Source organism: Pelophylax lessonae, assembly GCF_965119305.1.
Source record: "Pelophylax lessonae genome assembly, chromosome: 5".
Classification (NCBI taxonomy): domain Eukaryota; kingdom Metazoa; phylum Chordata; class Amphibia; order Anura; family Ranidae; genus Pelophylax; species Pelophylax lessonae.
The window spans coordinates 238531435-238556507 of NC_138772.1; the positions used below are offsets into that span (position 1 = coordinate 238531435).

A 25073-nucleotide genomic window follows, 5' to 3' on the forward strand; every position below is an offset into this window, starting at 1 on the left:
TTATGAGCTCACAAAACAGTACTTCTGGATCAGACTCGGGATCGGAGATTTCACAAAGCAAAAGATCGGGACCAAAAAAAGTCGGATCGGTGCATCCCTAATAAATAGAATCCACCTGTGTATAATCAAGTCTCCGAATAAATGCACCTGCACTGTGATAGTCTCAGAGGTCTGTTTAAAGCGCAGAGAGCATCATGAAGAACAAGGAACACACCAGGCAGGTCCGAGATACTGTTGTGGAGAAGTTTAAAGCCGGATTTGGATACAAAAAGATTTCCCAAGCTTTAAACATCCCAAGGAGCACTGTGCAAGCTATAATATTGAAATAGAAGGAGTATCAGACCACTGCAAATCTATGAAGACCTGGCCGTCCTTCTAAACTTTCAGCTCATACAAGGAGAAGACTGCGGTGAACTGCAGAGATCTACAGCTGAGGTGGGAGACTCTGTCCATAGGACAACAAACAGTCGTATACTGCACAAATCTGGCCTTTATGGAAGAGTGGCAAGAAGAAAGCCATTTCTTAAAGATATCCATAAAAGTGTCATTTAAAGTTTGCCACAAGCCACCTGGGAGACGCACCAAACATGTGGAAGAAGGTGCTCTGGTCAGATGAAACCAAAATCGAACTTTTTGGCAACAATGTAAAACGTTATGTTTGGCATAAAAGCAACACAGCTCATCACCCTGAACACACCATCCCCACTGTCAAACATGGTGGTGGCAGCATCATGGTTTGGGCCTGCTTTTCTTCAGCAGGGACAGGGAAGATGGTTAAAATTGATGGGAAGATGGATGGAGCCAAATACAGGACCATTCTGGAAGAAAACCTGATGGAGTCTGCAAAAGACCTGAGACTGGGACGGAAACATAAAGTAAAATCTACAATGGAATGGTTCACAAATAAACATATCCAGGTGTTAGAATGGCCAAGTCAAATCCAGACCTGAATCCAATCGAGAATCTGTGGAAAGAACTGAAAACTGCTGTTCACAAACTCTCTCCATCCAACCTCACTGAGCTTGAGCTGTTTTGCAAGGAGGAATGGGCAAAATTTTCAGTCTCTCTATGTGCAAAACTGATAGAGACATACCCCAAGCGACTTACAGCTGTAATCGCAGCAAAAGGTGGCGCTACAAAGTATTAACTTAAGGGGGTTGAATAATTTTGCACGCCCAATTTTTCAGTTTTTTATTTGTTAAAAAAGTTTGAAATATCCAATAAATTTCGTTCCCACTTGTTGTTGATTCTTCACAAAAAATTACAGTTTTATATCTTTATGTTTGAAGCCTGAAATGTGGCAAAAGGTCGAAAAAAGGCACTGTATATTTATATATATATATATATATATATATATATATATATATATATATATATATATACACACACAATTTGTTTCAATTTAAATTTTTCCTTTTTTTTTACGTACTGTGACCAGAGCAGTACAGTGTTACCATAGCGCCACTGTATCACTCTGCGAAAGTGATCAGGATTTTTATTTAAAAATATGATTGCTTATAACAAGGATGATCACTGTTATAAGCAATCATTTTTATGAATGTAAGTACTAGTGTGATAGCTATCACATGGTACAGATTGGCCCTGTCTGTACTATGTAATCACTGTGACCAATCACAGAAATCAACACACTAGCATACAATGAATGGTAATGAATGAAGGCCAATCACTGTGTACAGCTGTCATGTGATTGCTGTGATTAGTCACAGCAATCACTTCATACTGGGACCAGCCCCATACAATGATCTGTCATCCGCTGTGTCCAGTGGACATAGTAGGTGACAGATTGCGCCACAGTGTGGCCGCTAGGGCACGCACAAGACAAGTGACTGGGAGGTCATCATATGACATCCACCCAGAAAGGGAGAGCTCCCGCTCGGCCTATAGGCAGATGCAGTTAACATTTCTGGTTACATATTAGCTGCCATACCTTTCACAACAAATCATTTACTGGCGATTTCCATCATCTTACATCGGGCAGATCTGGTTATGCGTCAGCAGAAGCTGATGCATAACCATCAGTTTATCTAGTTATGCATCAGCAGAAATATCTTTTGTTATAATTAAACTTTGGTGATAACCTTTATCTTGTGTTTTGTAAAAAGTCCAATAACACTCTATGGTGATATCTTATTTTCTGCACATTTAGTACAGCGTGCTTTAGGTTAGATATGGTTTTTGTCTAAGCCCACAACGCGATCGCGGTTAAAAAGACCATGCAGTTTTTAAAAAGATGCGTGCACCTTTGTTTCTTCGATTTACTGGTGGCAGTTAGTTCTCACTCAGTGTCAGTTGCCCGCTGCACTGTCACAGCCCCGCTTTAAGCCATTACTGGTATAAAAAAAAAATCTAATAAATAAAAAATGTATACAGTATATATACACACCTATACAAATCAATTGTAGATGCAATAACTTTCATGCAAACCAATTAATATACACTTATTGGTATTTGTTTTTTACCAAACAAACACATGGAGCAGAATACATTTTGGCAAAAATTTTTGAAAAAAATTTATTTTTTAGATTTTTTTTTATTGGATATGTTTTATAGCAAAAAGTAAAAAAAATATTTTTTTTTCCAAGATTTTCGGTCTTTTTTTCGTTTATTTTAATATATTAAAAAAAAAACCCAGAGGTGATCAAATACCACCAAAAGAAAGCTGTATTTGTATGAAAAAAATTACATAAATTTGTGTGCATGACCAAGCAATTTCCAGTTAAAGTAGCAGTGTGCTCAATAGCAAAAAATAACCTGGACATGATGGGGTAAAATCAAGTGGTTATTAGTGCCTAAAATACTTATTTACTATGATCGTTAACACCCTCTAGTGTTCATAAGGGGGTATTTTCCTGATTCATTCTAATTTTTTTGAATGAAAACAATTCAAACTGGAGAGAAAGTAGCCCCAATTCACAAAACACAAACGTACATGCAGTTTCATAGGATAAAAGGCGTTGTCGCTTTTTTTTTTTTTTTATGCATACACCCCTTAGTTCAAAGTGCACAGATCTCCCTCTTATTTCCTCTTCTGGGTGAACGTTCTTAACCTATAGCGTTGGGTTAGCTTTTCTGCTGGTTAAATGTTCTTAAGCTCTTCTTTTAAGATGTTCTGAGCATTAGTAGAAACAACTAGAAATAGACATTTCACACAAATTACAAAGATAATGAGTGTTCAAGACTTTTGCATGAATTCTGAGACATGCACACTACATTTTTGTTTTCTAGAAATAGACCCCTAAGTGATAATTTGGGCACAGGGGACATACACTATATTACCAAATGTTTTGGGACGCCTGCCTTTACACGCATTTGAACTTTAATGATATCCAAGTCTTAAGCCTCGTACACACGCGTCGAAAATCGGCAGGGAATTTTCGTCCGACGACCGATCTGCCGATTTTCGGCTTGTTAGTATGATGCTTCCGACAACCGACTGACTTTTCGGCCGAAAAAAATCTGGTGTGCAGGCTATAAAATTTTTGTCCGCCGTCAAAACACGGACGATTTTCATGCAGTCAGTACAGATTTCGACAGGGAAAAATCGAATGCGCAAGACTGGGCATGGTCAGAGAAGAAAGAACACAAAGAAAGCAAACCAACACATGACATCACTTCTGAAGTAGAATTTTGTCGAGCGAGAAAATTCGTGTGCAGTCTAGGCACATTCCAACCAACAAAACACCACTCTGGACAAAAGACGGACGATCGGTCAGCCGATAATCGTTGCGTGTGTACTAGGCTTTAGCCCGTAGGGTTCAATATTGAGTTGGCCCACCCTTTGCAGCTATAAACAGCCTCAACTGTTCTGGGAAGGCTGTCCACAAGGTTTAGGACCGTGTTTTTGGGAATGTTTAACCATTCTTCCAGAAGCGCATTTGTGAGGTCAGGCACTGATGTTGGAGAGAAGGCCTGGCTCACAGTCTCTGCTCTAGTTCATTCCAAAAGTGTTCTATCGGGTTAAAGGTCAGGCCAGTCAAGTTCCTCCACCCCAAACTCACTCATCCGTGACTTTATGGACCTTGCTTTGTGCACTGGTGCGCAGTCATGTTGGAACAGGAAAGGGACATCCCCAAACTGTTCCCCACAAAGTTGGGAGCATAACATTGTCCAAAATGTCTTGGTATGCTGATGCTTTAAGAGTTCCCTTCACTGGAACTAAGGGGACAAGCCCAACTCCTGAACAACAACTCCACATTATAATCCCCCTCCAACAAATGGTTTGGACCAGTGTACAAGTGTACCCTGGTTGGGATCAGGACCAGTGTACCATGAGTCCTGATCCCAACTCAATAGAACACCTTTGGGATGAATTAGAGCAGAGACTGTGAGCCAGGCCTTCTTGTCCAAATCATTGCCTGACCTCACAAATGCGCTTCTGGAAGAATGGTCAAACATTTCCAAAAACATACTTCTAAACCTTGTGGACACCCTTCCCAGAAGAGTTGAAGCGGTTATAGCTGCAAAGGATTGGCCAAATCAATATTGAACCCTACAGGCTAAGACTGGGATGCCATTAAAGTTCATGTGCGTGTAAAGGCAGGCATCCCAATATTTTTTGGTGATATAGTGTATGTCTACTAATTCCCCATGAATTCCAGAAGTACAGATCGACTAGATGTATCACATCAAGATTTCTTATGGAATTTAAGTTATTGTTCATTTCTTTTGAATCTGAGGAAATATTTGTTTTTGTATTGTATGATTATTCCATTGTATCCCATGATAGGTTTTTAAAGTGATATTAAAGTCTTGTTTTTTTTTTAAAACAACAAATATGTTAGACTCCATTCACACTAACGCGACTTGTTAGGCGACTGGTCAGCCTGACAAGTCGCGGTCCATTGTGTGCTACGGGAACCGTTCTAATAGGAGCGATTCAAGTCGCTCTGACTTAGAAAAAGGTTCCTGTACTACTTCAGGGGGCAACATCGGAGCGACTTGCATAGACTTCCATTATATGAAGTCCGTGCAAGTCGCGCCGAAGTCGCGGTGCATGCAACTTCACAGGTCATCCCCGAAGTGCCGCGTTAGTGTGAACCAGCACTTATCCTTACCTGCACTGTGCAGTGGTTTTGCACAGAGCAGACCAGATCCTCCTCTTCTTGGGTCCCTCGCCAACGCTCCTGGCCACTCACTCCAGCCAAATGACCCAACAATGCCTGCTATTGGGGCACCCGAGTTAAGCCACTGTTCTGTGTGTTCATTCAGACACAGAGCCACAGCTCTTTCCAGCCTCCTCTCTCTCTCCTATTGGCTCACTGACCTTGATTGACAGCAGAGGGTGCAACTGGCTCAGCCAATGAGGTGGGAGAGATCCAGACAGTCAGGGTTCTCGTGCAACATCACTGGATCGAGATGGGGTTCAGGAAAGTATTAGGGGGGCTGCTGTACACAGAAGGTTTATCTTCATGCATAGAATGCATTAATATTAAGAAACTTCTGCCTTTAGAACAATTTTAACCATTTCTAAACGACATACACACACACACACACACACACACTCATTAAGGAAGTGGTGGTGATAATTGAATCATGACAGCCATTATCCAGATATTCTGTTCATCCAGTGGTGCCCTATCTTGTAAAAGTGATCCGAGTAGCTAAACAGCCACCCAATTACTTTTACAAGCAGTGGAAGGGGTGTCCCCTCTTCCCACCACCGCGTGCCACCGTTTTTAAGCTCTTCTGCTACACTAGGGAGCCTGAGGCCACTGTGGCTGACTAAAGAGACGAAAGAAGAACTTCCATTTCCCGATCATCTTTATGATGTATGAAACCGGAAAGAGACAAGGATTTCATCACTTCCAGCTACAGTCTTCAGTTTACCAGCTGATAAAGCAGCATATCAAACTGATCTAAGTTTGACTGGCTGCTTTGAAGGGCAGAGGAGAAAGTTGGAGTCTCTAAGTAAAGAGAACCTGTCACTAGCCATGCTATCACAAGAAATGCTGTTCAGAAAAAAAAAAATTAATGACAGTGTCAAAAAATACATTTAAATAAAATAATAATTACAATCTAAAAATGTTTTAACCACGTTAGCCCCGGAGGATTTTCCTGCTCAAAGACCAGGGCGGCACTGCGTAAGTTTGACAATTGCGCGGTCGTGCGACGCTGTACCCAAATGAAATTGACGTCCTTTTTTTCCCACAAACAGAGCTTTCTTTTGGTTGTATTTGATCACCTGTGCGATTTTTATTTTTTGCGCTATAAACAAAAAACAGAAAAAACAACAATATTTTTCACATTTTGTTATATGAAATGCCCAAAAAAAAAAAAAAAATGTAAAAATCTAAATTTAACATTTTAGGCCAATTTGTTTGCCGCTACATATTTTTGGTAAAAAAGAAAAAAAACGCAAAAAAACGTATTTCGATTGGTTTGCGCATAAGTTATTGCATTTACTAAGGGAAAGATTGTCATTTTTATTGTTTTTTTTTTTAACTAGTAATGGCAGCGATCTGCGATTTTTTTTGGGGGGACTGCGACATTGCGGCGGAAAGATCGGACCCCTAACATTTTTGACACTTTTGGGGGTACCAGTGACATAACTACAGTAATCAGTGCTATACATATGCACTGTTACTGTAAAAATTACACTGGCAGGGAAGGGGTTAACTTTATTAGTGATTAATGGGTTAAGTGTGTCCTTAGGGGCAGGATTCTAACTGTAAAGGGGCGTGGCTTGTGATGTAACCACAGAGACATACGATCCTACATAGCAGGATCGTATGATCTCTGCAGTTACACCAGGAAGAATGTCAGGCAGCTTTGTTTACATCAGCCGCCTGCCTTTCTCCCTCTCCAGCGGGAGATCGCGAGTGGTCGGCGGACATCGGAGGCGCCGGTCACTCGCGTGGGGATGCAGGCTCCTGGGCGAGCGACTTGGTACTATGTCGCTTTGCCCAGGAGGGGCTGACTGCAGCAGTAAATATACTGTGGGCGGTCGGCAAGCGATTAAAGCACCTCCCTGTCCCCCCTGTTCTCACGTTGTGTTAGTTCAGGGACAGAGCACACATCATACGTGCTGGCTGCTGATTAGGGACAGACAGGAAAAAAAAAAACATTTGTGTCCGGATAGAATTGAGGGACAGGTCAGAGTGTGTTAGGCAGGGCGAGTTGTAGGCATTTTAGGGCGAGGCTGCTGATTTTTAGGGTCAGTTTTCTACGATCGATTTTGCTGTGTGGGAGGGGTTTTCAGTGACCGATCTACGATCTTATCAATCCTTTTAGGGAGAGGCTGCTGCTGATTTTTAGGGTCAGTTCTCTACGATCGATTTTGCTGTGTGGGAGGGGTTTTCAGTGACCGATATGCGATCTTATCAATCCTTTTAGGGAGAGGCTGCTGCTGAGTTTTAGGGTCAGTTTTCTACGATCGATTTTGCTGTGTGGGAGGGGTTTTCAGTGACCGATCTACGATCTTATCAATCCATTTAGGGAGAGGCTGGAGATAGGCAGGTGTCAGTGGTCCACATCGATTTTGCTGTGTGTGGGGTGCAGTGAACACAATTTTTTTTGCCCACTGAGGAGGAGGGAGAAAAGTATTTTTCTATCAGTCACTGTGTGCACCATTTTTCCTTCAGCTGTGCTGTGCTGACTGATCATACACTGCGGTGTTCAGTTCACATGTGCTATTATTGAGTGGTTTCAAAAATCATACACTTTTTTCTATTCCACTATTCAATATACAGCCTTGGGTTAAAAAAAATTAAATTGTGGCCTGCAGCAGAACTGAATGATATTTGGGGTTTTTGGGGTTCATCTCATACTTCTGAAGATTTGAGGGTGCTGCCTGTTCCAAACTCCTCCTACTCCTCATCCAGCCTTTTAGGGGTACAAACAATAGTAATTGGGGCCTAGTGTGGTTTTGTACGTGTGAGATACATACACTTTTTTTGATCATATTTTCTATTCCGCTATTCAATAAAAACCTTTGGGGATCAATTAAATTGCGGGATAGTCTGTGTTGGTACGTGTGAGATCCACCTTTCCAAGTTTTTGGGGTTCATCTCATACTTCTGAAGATTTGAGGGTGCTGCCTGTTCCAAACTCCTCCTACTCCTCATCCTGCCTTTAGGGGTACAAACAATAGTAATTGGGGCCTAGTGTGGTTCTGTACGTGTGAGATACATACACTTTTTTTGATCATATTTTCTATTTCGCTATTCAATAAAAACCTTTGGGTATCAATTAAATTGCGGGATAGTCTGTGTTGGTACGTGTGAGATCCACCTTTCCAAGTTTTTGGGGTTCATCTCATACTTCTAAAGATTTGAGGGTGCTGCCTGTTCCAAACTCCTCCTACTCCTCATCCAGCCTTTTAGGGGTACAAACAATAGTAATTGGGGCCTAGTGTGGTTTTGTACGTGTGAGATACATACACTTTTTTTGATCATATTTTCTATTCCGCTATTCAATAAAAACCTTTGGGGATCAATTAAATTGCGGGATAGTCTGTGTTGGTACGTGTGAGATCCACCTTTCCAAGTTTTTGGGGTTCATCTCATACTTCTGAAGATTTGAGGGTGCTGCCTGTTCCAAACTCCTCCTACTCCTCATCCTGCCTTTAGGGGTACAAACAATAGTAATTGGGGCCTAGTGTGGTTCTGTACGTGTGAGATACATACACTTTTTTTGATCATATTTTCTATTCCGCTATTCAATAAAAACATTTGGGTATCAATTAAATTGCGGGATAGTCTGTGTTGGTACGTGTGAGATCCACCTTTCCAAGTTTTTGGGGTTCATCTCATACTTCTGAAGATTTGAGGGTGCTGCCTGTTCCAAACTCCTCCTACTCCTCATCCTGCCTTTAGGGGTACAAACAATAGTAATTGGGGCCTAGTGTGGTTCTGTACGTGTGAGATACATACACTTTTTTTGATCATATTTTCTATTCCGCTATTCAATAAAAACCTTTGGGTATCAATTAAATTGCGGGATAGTCTGTGTTGGTACGTGTGAGATCCACCTTTCCAAGTTTTTGGGGTTCATCTCATACTTCTGAAGATTTGAGGGTGCTGCCTGTTCCAAACTCCTCCTACTCCTCATCCAGCCTTTTAGGGGTACAAACAATAGTAATTGGGGCCTAGTGTGGTTTTGTACGTGTGAGATACATACACTTTTTTTGATCATATTTTCTATTCCGCTATTCAATAAAAACCTTTGGGGATCAATTAAATTGCGGGATAGTCTGTGTTGGTACGTGTGAGATCCACCTTTCCAAGTTTTTGGGGTTCATCTCATACTTCTGAAGATTTGAGGGTGCTGCCTGTTCCAAACTCCTCCTACTCCTCATCCTGCCTTTAGGGGTACAAACAATAGTAATTGGGGCCTAGTGTGGTTCTGTACGTGTGAGATACATACACTTTTTTTGATCATATTTTCTATTCCGCTATTCAATAAAAACATTTGGGTATCAATTAAATTGCGGGATAGTCTGTGTTGGTACGTGTGAGATCCACCTTTCCAAGTTTTTGGGGTTCATCTCATACTTCTGAAGATTTGAGGGTGCTGCCTGTTCCAAACTCCTCCTACTCCTCATCCTGCCTTTAGGGGTACAAACAATAGTAATTGGGGCCTAGTGTGGTTCTGTACGTGTGAGATACATACACTTTTTTTGATCATATTTTCTATTCCGCTATTCAATAAAAACCTTTGGGTATCAATTAAATTGCGGGATAGTCTGTGTTGGTACGTGTGAGATCCACCTTTCCAAGTTTTTGGGGTTCATCTCATACTTCTGAAGATTTGAGGGTGCTGCCTGTTCCAAACTCCTCCTACTCCTTATCCTGCCTTTAGGGGTACAAACAATAGTAATTGGGGCCTAGTGTGGTTCTGTACGTGTGAGATACATACACTTTTTTTGATCATATTTTCTATTCCGCTATTCAATAAAAACCTTTGGGTATCAATTAAATTGCGGGATAGTCTGTGTTGGTACGTGTGAGATCCACCTTTCCAAGTTTTTGGGGTTCATCTCATACTTCTAAAGATTTGAGGGTGCTGCCTGTTCCAAACTCCTCCTACTCCTCATCCAGCCTTTTAGGGGTACAAACAATAGTAATTGGGGCCTAGTGTGGTTTTGTACGTGTGAGATACATACACTTTTTTTGATCATATTTTCTATTCCGCTATTCAATAAAAACCTTTGGGGATCAATTAAATTGCGGGATAGTCTGTGTTGGTACGTGTGAGATCCACCTTTCCAAGTTTTTGGGGTTCATCTCATACTTCTGAAGATTTGAGGGTGCTGCCTGTTCCAAACTCCTCCTACTCCTCATCCTGCCTTTAGGGGTACAAACAATAGTAATTGGGGCCTAGTGTGGTTCTATACGTGTGAGATACATACACTTTTTTTGATCATATTTTCTATTCCGCTATTCAATAAAAACATTTGGGTATCAATTAAATTGCGGGATAGTCTGTGTTGGTACGTGTGAGATCCACCTTTCCAAGTTTTTGGGGTAATCTCATACTTCTGAAGATTTGAGGGTGCTGCCTGTTCCAAACTCCTCCTACTCCTCATCCTGCCTTTAGGGGTACAAACAATAGTAATTGGGGCCTAGTGTGGTTCTGTACGTGTGAGATACATACACTTTTTTTGATCATATTTTCTATTCCGCTATTCAATAAAAACCTTTGGGTATCAATTAAATTGCGGGATAGTCTGTGTTGGTACGTGTGAGATCCACCTTTCCAAGTTTTTGGGGTTCATCTCATACTTCTGAAGATTTGAGGGTGCTGCCTGTTCCAAACTCCTCCTACTCCTTATCCTGCCTTTAGGGGTACAAACAATAGTAATTGGGGCCTAGTGTGGTTCTGTACGTGTGAGATACATACACTTTTTTTGATCATATTTTCTATTCCGCTATTTAATCAAAACCTTTGGGTATAAACAATTAAATTGCGGGATAGTCTGTGTCGGTACGTGTGAGATACACCTTTCCAATTTATGGGGCACATCTCATACTGCCGAGGATTTGAGGGTGCTTCAGTCTGCCTCCTGCCAGTTCCGAACTCCTCCTACTCCTCATCCTGTCTTTAGGGTACAAAAAAATTGTAATCGGGGCCTAGTTTGTGTTTGTACGTGTGAGATACACCGTTTTGTAAAATTTGTCCTACTCCGCTATTCAATATACACCCTTTTGGGGTAAAAAACATAAAATTGCGGCATAGTTTGCATATTTGACTGTGAGATACACCCGTGCGATACTGTTGTTTTGTTCCGCTATTCAATAAACACCTTTCTAGGGCAAGATCATAAATTACAGAAATATGAGGAGACCGTCAAATAGGGGCCGTGCCCTGGGTCGTGGTGCTGCTGGTAGAGCTCCTGTTGCAAGGAGAAGACGTGGTCGATCTGTGCCAGCTACACGCACAAGTGAAACACCTTCCTCAAGTGTGAGTAGGCGACAGAACCTGCAGCAGTATTTGGTAGGGCATAATGCGCCTCTAGACGTGATGAGGCCTGAAGAAGTACAGGCGATAGTAGATTGGGTTGCTGACAGTGCCTCCAGTTCCTTCACATTGTCTCCCACCCAGTCTACTGCAGAAAGGTCAGAGTTGGCACCTGCAGCCAATGTCCAACCGTCTTTCACCTCACCCCCTTGGAAATCAGGCAAGCAGTCTGAGCCCCAAGCCATACAGCAGTCTCTTCTTCTTTTTGAGGACTCTGTTAGCAGGGTTTCCCAGGGCCATCCACCTAGCCCTGCCCCAGAAGTGGAAGAGATTGAGTGCAGCGATACCCAACCATTTATTTCTCAAGATGAGTACATGCAAGGACCATCGCAGCACGTCTCTGATGATGACGAAACGCAGGTGCCAACTGCTGCGGCGTTCAGAATTGTGGAGACCGACAAGGAGGGCAGGAGTGAAGACTGGGTGGAAGATGATGTGGAGGACGATGAGGTCCTCGACCCCACATGGAATGAAGGTCATGCAGGTGACCTGAGTAGTTTGGAGGAAGAGGCGGTGGTCGCACAGAGCCACCAGCACAGCAGAAGAGGGAGCAGGGTGCAGAAGCGGAGCGTCCGTGCCCTAGACACTACGCCTGCTACTGCCCAACGCAGCAAGGGAACGAGCGCACCAAAGTCAGCTCAAAGGAGTTCTCTAGCGTGGAAGTTCTTTAGAAAATGTGCTGATGACAGGACACGAGTGGTTTGCACCCTGTGCAATCAGAGCCTGAAGCGAGGCATAAACCTTCTCAACCTGAGCACAACCTGCATGATCAGGCATCTAAGTGCAAAGCACGAGCTGCAGTGGAGTAGACACCTTCAAAACCAAGAAACGTCTCTGGCTCATCCTGCTTCCTCTTCTGCTGCAGTCTCGGCCGCTCCAGCCACATCTGTAGTGATACCGGCACCTGCCACCCCGCAAACAGACGATCTGTCAGCAACACCACCACCTGGGTCACAGACAAGTGCAGCCGCCTGTCCAGAGACAATGTGGACAAGCTCACGTTCATTAAAATGAACCAGGCATGGAACCCACGGGACTTTTCCGTACCTTGTGCAGAATAGCGATGGATACCGACCTTACCCAGCCATTGTTCTATTTTTGCTCTGTCTCACTCTTTTGGGGTGTACCCTCATTTAAAATTTGTGAAAAGAAGCAGTGTTGGCTACCTCATCCTCCTCAGGGCCAGATTAACGTAGGGGCTATTGGAGCTGCAGCTCCAGGCCCCTACCTTTATATAGGCCCCGGGTTGGCCATATTCACTGTTACCGCTCTTCTGTCACTTGTAAACACAGAAGTCTGGCTTCTATGCTTGCTTCCCCAGGCAGCTCCCTCAGAACCTCCCCACACAGCATGAAGGCCAGACAAGGAGGGACAGTTGCCGATGCATGGATGTGTTTATGGGCTTCAGAGACAGCATCCCATGTTGAATTAGGCATGCATGGCTGCACCCTTCCTCCTCTGGGTGCATGCCAAGGCACGGCCCTTAAGGCCCTTCAAAATCCTCAGCACCAAGCCCATGATGCTCTTAATCCGGCCCTGGTCCTCCTCCACCGCCGCTTCCACCTACACCGCCCATAGGTGTGCACAGCCTATTGCATTAGGGTGTGCACCCCAAAGTTGAAATACACATGCATGTGTTTGCCTACATGTACATGGCCCCGATACATTACTCTCCCTGCTGGCAAAGAGAAATAGAGCACGTCCGAGGGAGATCTTTCCCATCTCCTCACTGGCAAACAGAGCGATAATGCTATGTGCCCTAGGCGATTAGGGTTTGCCCAGGCACATCCGGCACTCCCTCACATCCGCCTATGAGACCGCCACATCCACCACCACCTCAACCTCCCTCCTACTCCATATGTTTTATTTTTCTGTTTTTTTTTGTTGTTTTAAGTTTTTTCCCTATCCACATTTGTTTGCAGAGCACTTGCCATGCTCTTAACAACGTTTTGCTGCCATTTGCAGCACTCTAGCCCTTTCCATTGGTGTTTTAGAGCCATTTTAGTGCCTGAAAGTTCGGGTCCCCATTGACTTCAATGGGGTTCGGTGTCCGGGAAAAGTTCGGCAAAAGTCCGGGACACGGACCCGGACTTTTTTTTAAAGTTCGGCCGAACCCGCCGAACACGGACATCCAGGTGTCCGCTCAACTCCAATCATCGCGAGCGTCAGAGTGAGAACAACAATTCTAGCACCAGGCCTCCTGTATAATTCTACACTGGTAACCTGTAAAGGCAAGTGTTGCCTATGGAGATTTGAAGGTTTCATAGTAGGTCGCCTTTCCACAGGCATACGTGATTTTAAAGCATAATGTTAGGTATCTATTTACTTGGTATAAAATCATCTTTTATATTTTACAAAAAAAATGGGGTATTATATTATTATGTTTGTGTGCACTAAAATTCATTAAAGTGTATTTTTTCTGGAAAATTTGCGGTTGATAAACCGCTGCACACATATTTTGAGACATAAAAAGATGCAACACCCACCATTTTATTCTCTAAGGACTATACTTTAAATATACACTGTTTGGGAATTCTAAGTAATTTTCCTGCAAAAAAAAGTGAAGAAGATTTTGACATGTATTTAAAAAATGTTTGAATTGGCCCAGTTTTTAAGTGGTTAAAAAGGTCTTTCTAGAATATTTGTTTAAATAAAACAGTTTTTAGAGCATACAGTGATTAGTTATTTTTGATCCAGACTCTCCAGATATTGTACTTTTCAAAATGTACTTATAGATGTCCTGTATATTCTCCTAGCAAAATATAAACACAGTCTATACAAAAATGTTATACCCAAATATTTAAGAAAATTAGTTACACTACGTTTTTGTTTCCTTACGCCTCTGTAAAAAGCTGTGCTTTATGGTCCATCTAATGTACTGTTCCCTCTGCAAATAATTTAGGCAAAACTGTGTATAGCACCAATTCTTTCCTAAAAATCATTACCATAAAATTCATGCCCATCATATTGCTTTAGAATGACTAGCATACTGGAACATTTACTACATTACAGCCAGTAAAAAGTGTCAACAATTTAACATTGCGGATATTATAATATTGCTTAACTACATGAAAATGCTTAAAAATGTTATGCATTAGATTAAAGTATATTTTGAGGCAGATTGGCCAACCAAGTAATTTTTAGCTCATATAAAGGTTAGGAAGGTTTTAGGGGGAAAAAAAAAAATAGAAATCTCTAAAACCTGATGTGAGGCAAACACAGCCAAAGATAAAAATGACATAATTTCTAAAGCTTCTATAAGTTCCTAATATATTTAAAAAGTATATAATATCTATTGTAATTTATATATATATTTTTTTTTTTGTCATTAAATTGATGGATTGTTTACCAAAATAATGGTTGACATATTTTCTAAAGCTTCTATAAGTTCCCATTATATATAAAAAAAAGTATATAATATCTATTGTAATTTATATATTTTTTTCTTTGTCATTAAATGGATGGATTGTTTACCAAAATTATGGTTGACATATTTTCTAAAGCTTCTATAAGTTCCCATTATATATAAAAATATATAGTAATTTATATATTTATTTTCTTTGTCATTAAATGGATGGATTGTTTACCAAAATAATGGTTGACATATTTTCTAAAGCTTCTAGAAGTTCCCATTATATATAAAAAAGTATATAATATCTATTGTAATTTTTATATTTATTTTCTTTGTCATTAAATGGATGGATTGTTTACCAAAATAATGGTTGACATATTTTCTAAAGCTTCTAGAAGTTCCCATTATATATAAAAATATATAGTCATTTATATATTTATTTTCTTTGTCATTAAATGGATGGATTGTTTACCAAAATAATGGTTGACATATTTTCTAAAGCTTCTAGAAGTTCCCATTATATATAAAAATATATAGTCATTTATATATTTATTTTCTTTACCATTAAATGGATGGATTGTTTACCAAAATAATGGTTACTAAAGTAAAATAAATAATCAAGATCGAACCTATACTTTTATTTCATAAAAAAAAAAAAAAAAAATGCCTAATCACCAAAATGAGAGCTGGCTATTCCCCTTCATTTTAATGAATGTGCAATATTTTCGCCCAGTAATGAGTAGATGGGGGGTGAAGGAATGGATTGCATATGGTATCATGCCAATTGCTGACTTTCTGTGATGTGTACAGGTTAAATGCCCTTACCAGCCCAGAAGCAAAGAAGACAGCCAGCAGTGCCAGGCAAGCCCCCATGATAATAAGAAGCAGGAAGACGATGAGAGGGTGCTGCTGGCTCATGCAGTAATAGGACTCATACAGCCAGTCCCTGGGCTTCTGATGGTTTGCTGGACTAAGCATATTATCTGTCCTGTCCAGAAAATGACGACGGCCTCTCATGGCTTCTTCACAGAGCTGGAAAAGTAGAAGCTCCTTCTATATCAGACAATCCAGCCTCCCTTTTCATGTACACCTAAGGTGGAAGGGTTTTGTTCCAGCAAAAGCATAGAAGAGCACGATGCAAGTTGAAGCGACGGCTATGTACAGTATTGGTAGTGGAAGGCTGGCCAGTTGTAGCAGAGAATGCAGGTGATGGCAGAGATAGTGGAAGTTGGCAGAGAGTCTTGAAGCCGGCGTATGTCAGCTGTGAACAATGAGGAGAGCGCACCCCTCCCTCTGTCCGCGCCACACATCTCATTCATAACAGGCTCTGTCCCTCCTCGCTAGGTAAATGTGCTATAATGGACTTTCCTATCGGATAGCTTCTAGTGAGCATCCACAGTTGTTTTCCTGTTTCATTTTTTTCAAAAGCAAGCAGCTGTCAGAAGCATAGTTGTTCTCTGTAGATCACAGTCCGATTAAAGGCTTGGAAAAGGGAAACTTTATTTTGAGTAAGCATCAAAATATTAAAATTACAGCTATTTTTTTTTTATACTTGCGGGCTTTTTTTTTGTACACAGTTGTAACGTTAATGCAGGAGTTCCCAAACTGTGGGTCGCACTGAGCCAGATTTTACAGAGAGCGGGCTCGCTTAAATTGTGCTGTGCGAGCCCAAGTAAATTACTGTCATTATTTGGGGCCCGAAGCAGAGGTGCCCCTTAACCACTTTACCACCGGAGGATTTTGCTGTCTTACGTCTGGGCCACTTTTTGCTATTCGGCACTGTGCGACTTTAACTGACAATTGCGCGGTCATGCAACGCCGTACCCAAACAAAATTTACGTCCTTTTTTCCCCACAAACAGAGCTTTCTTTTGGTGGTATTTGATCACCTGTGCGATTTTGACTCCTTGCGCTATAAAACAAAAAGTGCGACAATTTTGAAAAATAACAATATTTTTCACATTTTTTATATGAAATTTCCCCCCCCCCCCCCCCCAAATGTAAAAATCAAATTTTTTTATCATTTTAGGCCAATTTGTTTTCTGCTACATATTTTTGGTAAAAAAAAAAAAACGCGATAAGCGTGTTTTGATTGGTTTGCGCAAAAGTTATTGCGTTTACTAAGGGAAAGATTTCTGTCATTTTTGGTGTTTTTTTTTTTTTTACAAGTAATGGCGGCGATCTGCGATTTTTTTTGCGGGACTGCGACATTGCGGCGGACAGATCGGACCCTTGACTGACATTTTTGGGGGTACCAGTGACATTACTACAGTAATAAGTGCTATAAATATGCACTGTTACTGTAAAAATCACACTGGCAGGGAAGGGGTTAATTGTATTGGAGAGGGAGGGGTTAATGTATTCCTGGTGCTTACTGACAAGTGTGGGGGGAGGTGACTAAGTGACACAAGGACAGATCGCAGGTTCAGCTATGCTGAATCCTGCAATCTGACCCTGCCTGTCACTTAGGAGATCCGCCCGCTTTGTTTACACAAGCGGGCGGATCTCCAGACTCGATTCCCCAACGATCGGGGAAGAGCAGCGGCGATCGCCGCTGCTCCTCCCCTGGCCCGACTCCCGCTGTGACTGAATACAGTGGGAGCGATCCTCCGGCGGCGCGCGTGTGCCGCCAAGAAGGGGGAGTGTCTGCCGACGTAGTTCTACGCCGGCAGACCTACAAGAGCCACTTTGCTGCAGTAGAGCTCTAGTGAGCCGACGGCAAGTGGTTAAGCCGCAATTCGCTGCGCTGTAGATCAATCCACCGGTCTGTGCAGACAGTGACAGCCTGGCTGGCATCGGCGGCGCACTGTGCTACAAAGAACAGACGGGGCCTTGAGCTCCACTGATGCTCTGACCCTGCCCCTTTCCATGTGTTCCGTGTTCTGTTCGGGAGGCGGCGCCTCGGGGTAGGAGTCGGACTGCACAGTGGAGCCGTTAGAGTGCATCAGATCGGAGCTGAGCTGGCTAGGACCAGTCACCAGGCAGGTCTTTTTCCTCCCTTGGCTTCCCAATTTCCATAGGTAGAGACCAGTGGCGCCTGGTGCTCCATGGGCGGGGGGGGGGGGGGCGTTAGGCGGACCACACCATACCCTCCCCCCCCCACCCACACCAGCTCGCACACCACCCCCCCACCCCCATTGCCGGCTCACTTACATTAAAGCACTAGAGATGCCCCGGAACACTCCTGCCTGGCCCCATTAGAAGCCTCCCATCAGCTTCATCTCCGGCGGCGACTTTCCCTGGCAGCAACGGCAGCCGCTTCCCTGGCGTCTCCTCCCTCCTCCTCCTCATTGGCCAATAGCATGGCCTCTCCTTTTGGCCAATCAGGAAACAGGTCTCATGACCCGCTTCCTGATTGGCCAGGAGAAGGATCTGTGTGACAATAGCTTAATTTCATTTGCTGCTGTCACACAACTGGGTGGGCTCACTGCGCCCTGAGCCCACCCTTTTTTTTTAGCTTGTGAAAGCCTCTGGCTCTAATCACATGGTTAAAAAAAAAAATCCCCATTGATCTACATGCGTCCAGCGCCCTGCATGTAGATTAGGGGGCTGGACGCATTGATGGGGGGGCGGTGCCCCTGCGCCCCATATACACCAGCTGCCACTGGTAGAGACTTAAAAACCTTCACCAGTACAGGCCGTGGCTTTATTTTTTTAGAGAGCAGCATGGACCACCAGACCAGACACTGCTTGATGGCTTATTTTAGGCCTGATTCATATGTATGCGGGTTGGCGGCCCACATTTGCACAGGCATAGTCGCCCATTGTTTCAAATGGGCTTGGGCAGCTATGCCTGCGTTTTCCGCAAAAAAAAAGGTGCATGCGGCATTTAAAAAAAATGCAGTGGCCATGAAATCCATCCTGCTTTTGCACCATGCGACTTACCTGCAGTTCCTGCACACGCAAACTGTTCTTAAATGTGTAGCACCACCCCCGCAGGAGCTGCTGATTATGTTATTGGGTCTACACCCTGCCTAACAACCCACAGAATTGGCTCGAACCCTCCCTAGGCACAACTGACCCAGAATAGGACTGGAACACCAAATGACTACAGGAGAACACAACTTAAAGTATTACACTTCAGCAAACAATAATGACTTGTTACCTTTCTCCAATTGCAGTCCTTCTGGTTGACACAATGGGACAACACACAGGATTGCGTTAAGTTAAAGCTTAATTTACTATGTATCAGAATGAACATGTGAGATACAATGAAATATGGCTCCTTAAGAAGTTACTTGTACCAACTTAGAAAGATAGAAATAACCCCACATTCTTCCATAATAAATGCTAGACACAGTACCAGACAGGTAGGCCTATCTGAGTCCCTTCACAAAGTTCTCTTCTTTCTTCTCAAGATCTTCGCTAGCAATGGTGGTGCACGGGTCTTTTTGTACTCCACATTAGAGATGGATGATCGAGAGAGAGAGAGAGAGAGAGAATGGCAGCGAACGGTTGATAGTCACCGCGGGGTGTCTGTGTAGTTTGGCGGTAAACTTCTGTGGAAGAGATAGGCCTCGAACGGCTCTTACACAGGTACTGATGTTTGTCTATGAATCTCCTGAGGTGGTATACTGAGCCACCCGGGGTTTATTGCCTTCTGTTACACTACAGCTATCTCTGGATAAAGCTATTTCTTTGGTAGATAAAGTCAGTTTTGGGCAAGTGCCCTCTCACCAGCAGGATTTTCCCTCTGGAACTCTCCACTGCTGTCTTAGTCTCTGATCTCTGTCACCAGCCGCGCTAGGTGTTTGTGGTGGATGACTCCGGTCTCTGCAAGCATCGATAGGACCTCCGGGAAGGGTCTTATGCTGAAGATGGAACGTTTCAACTTAGTCACTTCAGGCCCACAAGCTTTGGCCTAACATACAGCATCAGTCCACAGCGCTGACTTCTTGCTTGCTCAGAGTCCAGTGCAGAAGGGCTGAGCCTGGCTCCTCCCTTCCTTTATCAAGCTTCCCCCACAAGGCTGTGCGGTGAGGCAGTGCACCCTGGTCCTTGCAAAGCCCTATGGACGATGTAGTCTGCTCAACTTCCTGAAAGGAAAATCACATCACAAGAAATTCCATAGCAGCTGAAATGTGTCGTTTTGGCCACTAGATGGAGCCGAGTTCCTCTCAAATGTCAAACAGTCATCTTTCAGGCATATTTAACACCGCTACACATGCTAAGCCCGCGTATATAAAAACGCAGAAAGCTTGTCAGAGCAGGTACTGCAGGTAAGTTGCATGGTGCAAAAGCAGGATGGATTTCAAGGCCACTGCATTTTTTTAAATGCCGCATGCACCTTTTTTCTGCAGAAAACGAGGGCATAGCAGCCCATTCAAATCAGTGGGCTCCTATGCTTGTGCAAATGTGGGCTGCCAATGCGTATCCATGCGTATATCTGGGCACATTTCCCTGTGGATCCTGTGCCCAGTGCCAATATATCAACACTAGGAAAAATATCATACTTCCTAACGGAAGAAATTTCCGCCCAAAACACTACGTAAATTGCCAGACTACAGCAGTCGTATATCTACTATCATGTGATTGCGGCTGCTACTATGTCGGCAAGACTATTCAAAGATTTGGGAAACGGATCAACCAACACATCTTGAGCATCAAAAAGAAGGATCCGGACGTACCACTGGGCCGACATTCGGCCCTAGTACATGGGGCTAATACCCCACATGTCCAATTTTTGGCATTGGACCGAATCCACCCCAGTTCCCGCGGAGGGGGATCTTAACAAATTTCTCCTCCAGCGTGAGCTGCGTTGGATTTCGGACCTCAATGCCACCTCTCCCCCAGGACTTAATGAAGCCTTCAACTTCAAGCCTTTTCTCCCCGGTTTCAGCTCAGGTGGCTTCGAATGGGATCTCTAGTATCCATGATGGGTTTTGGGTTGTACCAAACAAGTTGGCCCAATTTCCTGTGGTAATACTTAGATCCGCCTAAAAAAGTGCCCCCAAAAACAGCAAAAAAGCCAACAAAGTTAGACAAGCTAAAAAGAAAAAAACACTAACGAAAAGATGTATAATTCATTATACATATTTTCTCCTCTTTACCTCTGTTCCCCCCCCCCTTCTTTTGTGTTTTTCTAAAAAATACTCTATTTATCTATCTGTATAGATACATACTTTGTATGGTCATATCATATGCTTGAGATGTATCAGTGTTAACTAATAAAATCGGTGTATATACATACTGTTAACATATATATACGGATGTGTTAAAAGTGTAACAATATCATGTCTTTGCAGAAGGGCTTCCATCTCCTCATCGACCACTAGGGACCCCCATTCCACATACAGGGATTATAGCATGCATTGGGGTTCGTGCAAATTCCACTTTGTTGCCTCATTCTATTATTAATCTATACATAGCTATCGTACAGCACTGCTCATTGTTGTTTTTCTTTTCCTTTTCCCTTGACCCGTCCGCACTGTGTTCCCCGGCACGGGCAGGCCCCCGCAAGGCATGTTGGGGCCTGTAGTTTTAGCAGTCCTCCGTGGGCGGTGTCGGTACCTGAGCGTCAATTGACGCCACTGGTCCTTCACCCACGCCCCATCGCGAGATCCACCCATCTTCTCGCGGGAGCTGCGAACGTCCGTGCCGGCGGTCATGTGACGCCGGGCGCCCCTGCGTCATTGAGGCGCGGCGACTTCCGGCGCCGCTTTGACCGGGGGAGCGCTACGTGAATGCGAATTCACGCCTTCCCCCTCCCCCCGATCTCCTCCCCCACTCAGGGACGATGGAAGAAGGGGCAATGCACAGCCACCCAGGACTTATCCAAAGGATACTGTCAGAATCTACTGAATGGGGACAGGTGCAATGGAACCACCCACCCCCCCTCCACTCCCCTCCCATCACCTGCTCAGGTATCGCCCTAATTAGGTAAGTGGGAACAGATGGAGCATATAAATGCTCCCAGTTCAATACTGCTCACCACCTTTTGGGTCACTACAGAGATATCGGCTGTTACTCCGCACTGGATTCCCGGCTAGGTAAGCAGGACACTCACACCTATTTTCCCTTTTTTCACTTCCATTTCATTCAACATATGATGAGTGTTTGGAAATGGCTAATTTCCCTTACTTGTGCATCTTTGTTAGGTGTGGATCCATCCCTTCTCTTGCGCTCCTCGTGACCACTGTGTGGATACGGCCACCAGGGAATAGAGAAAACTGACAATGAGGACATCAATATCCTAATATGCAGTAAAGGGATTTATATCCCCCTACACACAAAAAGAGTCTGTATATCTACTACACTCAGTTAACATCTATAGATACTATGGTGCAACACAAGTGGACTGTATGAATACGCGGTACTCCAATGCCACACAAACAATTATCTCCTTAGTGCTTTTTCCCAAAAAGATACAGCTATAAGGACGTTTTTTCGTTCCATATTCCCCTTGTGGGCAAGTTGATATCTCTACATATATTATGTCTGAATTATTATTATATTGGCATAGATATGTTTTGGGATACATATACCTATACACATTTGTTATGGGTACTCTCTGTTCTTGTGGGATCATTATGGGGATTTCCCTACTGATGACGAGATGTATTTTGTCCTGCTTTTTCTGCACATGTACTTTTTCAAGATAATGTTATTTGTACTCTATACATTTCTCTAGATACGCAAGTGGTGAGTGCACGGTTGTGTGTATGTACTTTCCCTGAAGAAGGAATTGTGAAAAATTCCGAAACATGTTGGAAGATACACTTACCTGCCTCATGAACTCCTAATTTGCTATCCCTATCAGGATATGTATATGGAATGTTATCCAATTTCAATTTTATCTTTTGTATGTTACTTGTTGAATTTTAAATATAATCAATAAATGTTTAAATTTTACATACCCTCTATATTCTTTCTACTCTACTGACTACCTCCAGCCCATCCATTTAAATTCCCCAGGGACATTTATGGTTGTTTCTTATATGGGTTAACTTTATTAGTGATTAATGGGTTAAGTGTGTCCTTAGGGGCATGATTCTAACTGTAAAGGGGCGTGGCTTGTGATGTAACCACAGAGACATACGATCCTACATAGCAGGATCGTATGATCTCTGCAGTTACACCAGGAAGAATGACAGGCAGCTTTGTTTACATCAGCCGCCTGCCTTTCTCCCTCTCCAGCGGGAGATCACGAGTGGCCGGCGGACATCGGAGGCACCGGTCACTCGCGTGGGGATGCAGGCTCCTGGGCGAGCGACGTAGTACTACGTCGCTTTGCCCAGGAGGGGCTGACTGCAGCAGTAAATATACTGTGGGCGGTCGGCAAGCGATTAAAGCACCTCCCTGTCCCCCCTGTTCTCACGTTCAAGTGTGGACATGCATATAGGTCCTGCACACATATGCAAACAGTGATTGCACCACACACGTGAGGTATCATCGCGAGCGTCAGAGTGAGAACAACAATTCTAGCACCAGGCCTCCTGTATAATTCTACACTGGAAATCTGTAAAGGCAAGTGTTGCCTATGGAGATTTGAAGGTTTCATAGTAGGTCGCCTTTCCACAGGCATACGTGATTTTAAAGCATAATGTTAGGTATATATTTACTTGGTATAAAATCATCTTTTATATTTTACAAAAAAAAAATGGGGTATTATATTGTTATGTTTGTGTGCACTAAAATTCATTAAAGTGTATTTTTTCTGGAAAATTTGCGGTTGATAAACCGCTGCACACATATTTTGAGAAATAAAAAGATGCAACACCCACCATTTTATTCTCTAGGGACTATACTTTAAATATACACTGTTTGGGAATTCTAAGTAATTTTCCAGCACAAAAAAAAAAAAGTGAAGAAGATTTTGACATTTATTTAAAAAATGTTTGAATTGGCCCAGTTTTTAAGTGGTTAAAAAGGTCTTTCTAGAATATTTGTTTAAATAAAACAGATTTTAGAGCATACAGTGATTAGTTATTTTTGATCCAGACTCTCCAGATATTGTACTTTTCAAAATGTACTTCTAGATGTCCTGTATATTTTCTCCTAGCAAAATATACACACAGTCTATACAAAAATGTTATACCCAAATATTTAAGAAAATTAGTTACACTACGTTTTTGTTTCCTTACGCCTCTGTAAAAAGCTGTGCTTTTATGGTCCATCTAATGTACTGTTCCCTCTGCAAATAATTTAGGCAAAACTGTGTATAGCATCAATTCTTTCCTAAAAATCATTACCATAAAATTCATGCCCATCATATTGCTTTAGAATGACTAGCATACTGGAACATTTACTACATTACAGCCAGTAAAGTGTGTCAACAATTTAACATTGCGGATATTATAATATTGCATGAAAATGCTTAAAAATGTTATGCATTAAATTAAAATATATTTTGAGGTGGATTGGCCAACCAAGTAATTTTTAGCTCATATACAGGTTAGGAAGGTTTTAGGGGAAAAAAAAAAAATAGAAACCTCTAAATCTGATGTGAGGCAAACACAGCCAAAGATAAAAATGACATAATTTCATTATATATATAAAAAAAAGTATATAATATATACTGTAATTTATATATTTTTTTCTTTGTCATTAAATGGATGGATTGTTTACCAAAATAATGGTTGACATATTTTCTAAAGCTTCTAGAAGTTCCCATTATATATAAAAAAGTATATAATATCTATTGTAAGGCCCCGTTCACATAGGGGCGACGCTACTTTGCACCGCGACCTCGGAGCGGCCGCCACAGACTTCATAACATTGAAGTCTATGGCGGTCGCCTCCTGGTCGCCCTAAAGAAGCTCCGGACCCTTTTTCTAGGTCGGAGCGACTTGTGTCGCTCCTATTAGAACGGGTCCGCAGCTTCCCTATGGGAGGCGACCTGTGAGGCGACCAGGTCGCCTCACAGGTCGCCCTAGTTTGAACCAGGACTAATTTATATATTTATTTTCTTTGTCATTAAACGGATGGATTGTTTACCAAAATAATGGTTGACATATTTTCTAAAGCTTCTAGAAGTTCCCATTATATATAAAAAGGTATATAATATCTATTGTAATTTATATATTTATTTTCTTTGTCATTAAATGGATGGATTGTCTACCAAAATAATGGTTGACATATTTTCTAAAGCTTCTAGAAGTTCCCATTATATATAAAAATATATAGTCATTTATATATTTATTTTCTTTACCATTAAATGGATGGATTGTTTACCAAAATAATGGTTACTAAAGTAAAATAAATAATCAAGATCGAACCTATACTTTTATTTCATAAAAAAAAAA

General features: G+C 42.4%; 1 protein-coding gene across 1 annotated transcript in view; it reads right to left on the bottom strand.

Moving 5' to 3' along the window:
* The window catches only part of ADCY2 (adenylate cyclase 2), a gene marked incomplete at both ends in the record, with an annotated part of 1451075 nt that extends 1435228 nt beyond the window's left edge, over positions 1–15847 (bottom strand). The window contains one exon of the mRNA XM_082258935.1: positions 15656–15847. Coding sequence (XP_082115061.1) covers positions 15656–15847 — 192 coding nt within the window. The remainder of the gene's footprint in view (positions 1–15655) is intronic.
* Positions 15848–25073: the final 9226 nt, after the last annotated feature.